This window comes from Engraulis encrasicolus, unplaced genomic scaffold (genome assembly GCF_034702125.1).
Source record: "Engraulis encrasicolus isolate BLACKSEA-1 unplaced genomic scaffold, IST_EnEncr_1.0 scaffold_29_np1212, whole genome shotgun sequence".
Lineage (NCBI taxonomy): Eukaryota > Metazoa > Chordata > Actinopteri > Clupeiformes > Engraulidae > Engraulis > Engraulis encrasicolus.
The window spans coordinates 52501-55000 of record NW_026945588.1 but is presented as its reverse complement, the minus strand read 5'-3'; the positions used below and the strand labels follow the sequence as shown (position 1 = coordinate 55000).

General features: G+C 42.5%; 1 protein-coding gene across 1 annotated transcript in view; it reads left to right on the top strand.

The window, feature by feature from the left end:
- The window catches only part of wdr4 (WD repeat domain 4), a 26035-nt gene that overhangs the window by 5339 nt on the left and 18196 nt on the right, over positions 1 to 2500 (top strand). The window contains exon 5 of the mRNA XM_063193140.1: positions 1945 to 2057. Coding sequence (XP_063049210.1) covers positions 1945 to 2057 — 113 coding nt within the window. The remainder of the gene's footprint in view (positions 1 to 1944; positions 2058 to 2500) is intronic.

Here is a 2500-nt window from a genome sequence, read left to right as displayed (position 1 = left end):
TAAGTGTAATTCAGACATCCAATGTTGACGCCATTCATGCATCCCCAAACCATGTCAGTCCCACTACCAAGCTGGACTAGCCAGATGATACACTTTTTTGTAAAACTTGTTTACCAATACACATGCTTGACACTATCTAAAGCAAATGTGTTTATCTTGGTCTCAAGAGAGATGAACAGACCAAGGGTATGGATCACTGGAACCCTGTTGTGTGGTCTGAAGAGACCGAGATAAACGAATTAGCTTTAGATGGTTCACTGTAGGGCTGGGACAATTAATCGACTAATCATGACTAATCGATTATAAAAAATAGTCGACAAGAATTTTCATAGTCGACTAATCGTTTAATTTAATTCAATGCTTTTTTACTGACTTTACTAATGCTTTATTACTTTATTGAAACCTAAAATTGCCCAACACGTATGAATTGGTATCTCGGAGTAAGCTCATTGTGAGCTCAGGGACCTAATTTTAAGGGTTTCTTTCTTTTTTTCCCCCAATTTCCTTGAAGATTCAAGTGCTAGAGTACTTGAAAAATGAATTGTTTGACTAATCGACTATTAAAAAAAAAATAGTCTTAGATTAATAATTAATAGATTAATCGGGAGAAAAATAATCGTTTAGGACAGCCCTAGTTCACTGCCATTGTGATGTTTTTAATTGTCTTCGCCATCTAAAGCAAATGTGTTTATCTTGGTCTCAAGAGAGATGAACAGACCAAGGATATGGATCACTGGAACCATGTTGTGTGGTCTGAAGAGACCAAGGATATGGATCACTGGAACCATGTTGTGTGGTCTGAAGAGACCAAGATGGTAGCCACCCGCTGGATGCCGAAAATGTTCTGCTGCGAGTGGGTCTGGCCTCGGATCTGAGAACGTTTTGAACACTGTGCCCTGAGTCTGGCAAACCCAATCACAACGCAGAGATATGTTTTGAATCAAAGCGGACAGGGTTTTGAGGGAGTGACGACGAATCTCACAACACATACTCTTACTCTCTTATACACATGGCTATTGTCTTTGGAATCAAAACTATGCTGTCATCACAGAGATTCGGCAGTTTTGACGATCTGACACTCAACCACAGAGGAAACTACGTAACAAACATGGCGGCTGTTGAGTGCGAAAAGTGTACATAACTCCACACTTCAAAAAACGGCCGGTTTGAGGGCGTTATCCGGGTAGTTTACAGTACACTTCACCGCCGCGATTAGAAATGGAACCGCCCTGCGCACCCAAACACAGTGCGGGAAGGGCGGACAGTACGAACATTGGAACAGCCTCAGAGTCGAGCCCTGGTGCAAAGCATCATGGGATACCCCAGACTACTCTTGCGATGTCCACAACAGTGTTGCTATCAGGCTTGTACGAAATTCCGAATGGAAAGAATTTCAATTCAAAATAATGCCATAATACGAACACTAGGTGGTGCCATTACCTTGAATTTCTTTGAATTTAATCTACACCACCCATTGAAAGAACATACAACACCACCACCTAGCAAAGGTGTAGGTTTGGCTCGAAAAGTGGTGGGGACATTTCAATCGCAAATGGTCCGGATATGCTGTTTTTGCATTATATTTGTAAAAGAATGGTAGGGACAAGCTAGGTTTATCTGGAAAGTGGTATGGACATGTCCCCACCGTCCCCCCCTAAAATTACGCCCATGCCACCTAGTGTTCGTATTATGGCATTATTTGAATTGAAATTCTTTCCATTCGGAATTTCGTACAAGCCTGGTTGCTATGACTACTATAGTGTTGCTATGACTACTATAGTGTTGCTATGGCCACAACAGTGTTGCTATGACTACTATAGTGTTGCTATGGCCACAACAGCGTTCCTTTCAGTGAGGCTGATTAAGGTGTGTGTGTCTCATTTCTGTGTGTGTGTGTGTGTGTGTGTGTGTGTGTGTGTGTGTGTGTGTGTGTGTGTGTAACAGGTTGTGTCACCAGATGATCGGTTCGTCATCACAGCTGACAGAGACGAGAAGATCCGAGTCTCCCTGAAAGCAGCGACACACAACATCCAGGCCTACTGCCTAGGACACACACAGTTAGTCACACACACACACACACACACACACACACACACACACACACACACACAAACACAAACACACACACACACTCACAACATCCAGGCCTACTGCCTAGGACACACACAGTTAGTCACACACACACACACACACACACACACACACACACACACACACACACACACACACACACACACACACACACACACACCATCCAGGCCTACTGCCTAGGACACACACAGTTAGTCACACACACACACACACACACACACACACACACACACACACACACACACACACACCAGTGTTTCCCATACATTGAGGAAACTATGGCGGCCCGCCATAGTTTAAATTTGGCCGCCATAGTTTCCGAAAATGTAAAAAAAAATAAAAAAAAAATTATTTTATTTTTTTTTACTTTTTTTTTTTTTTTACGATTGCCGTTTTTGTTAAAAACGAT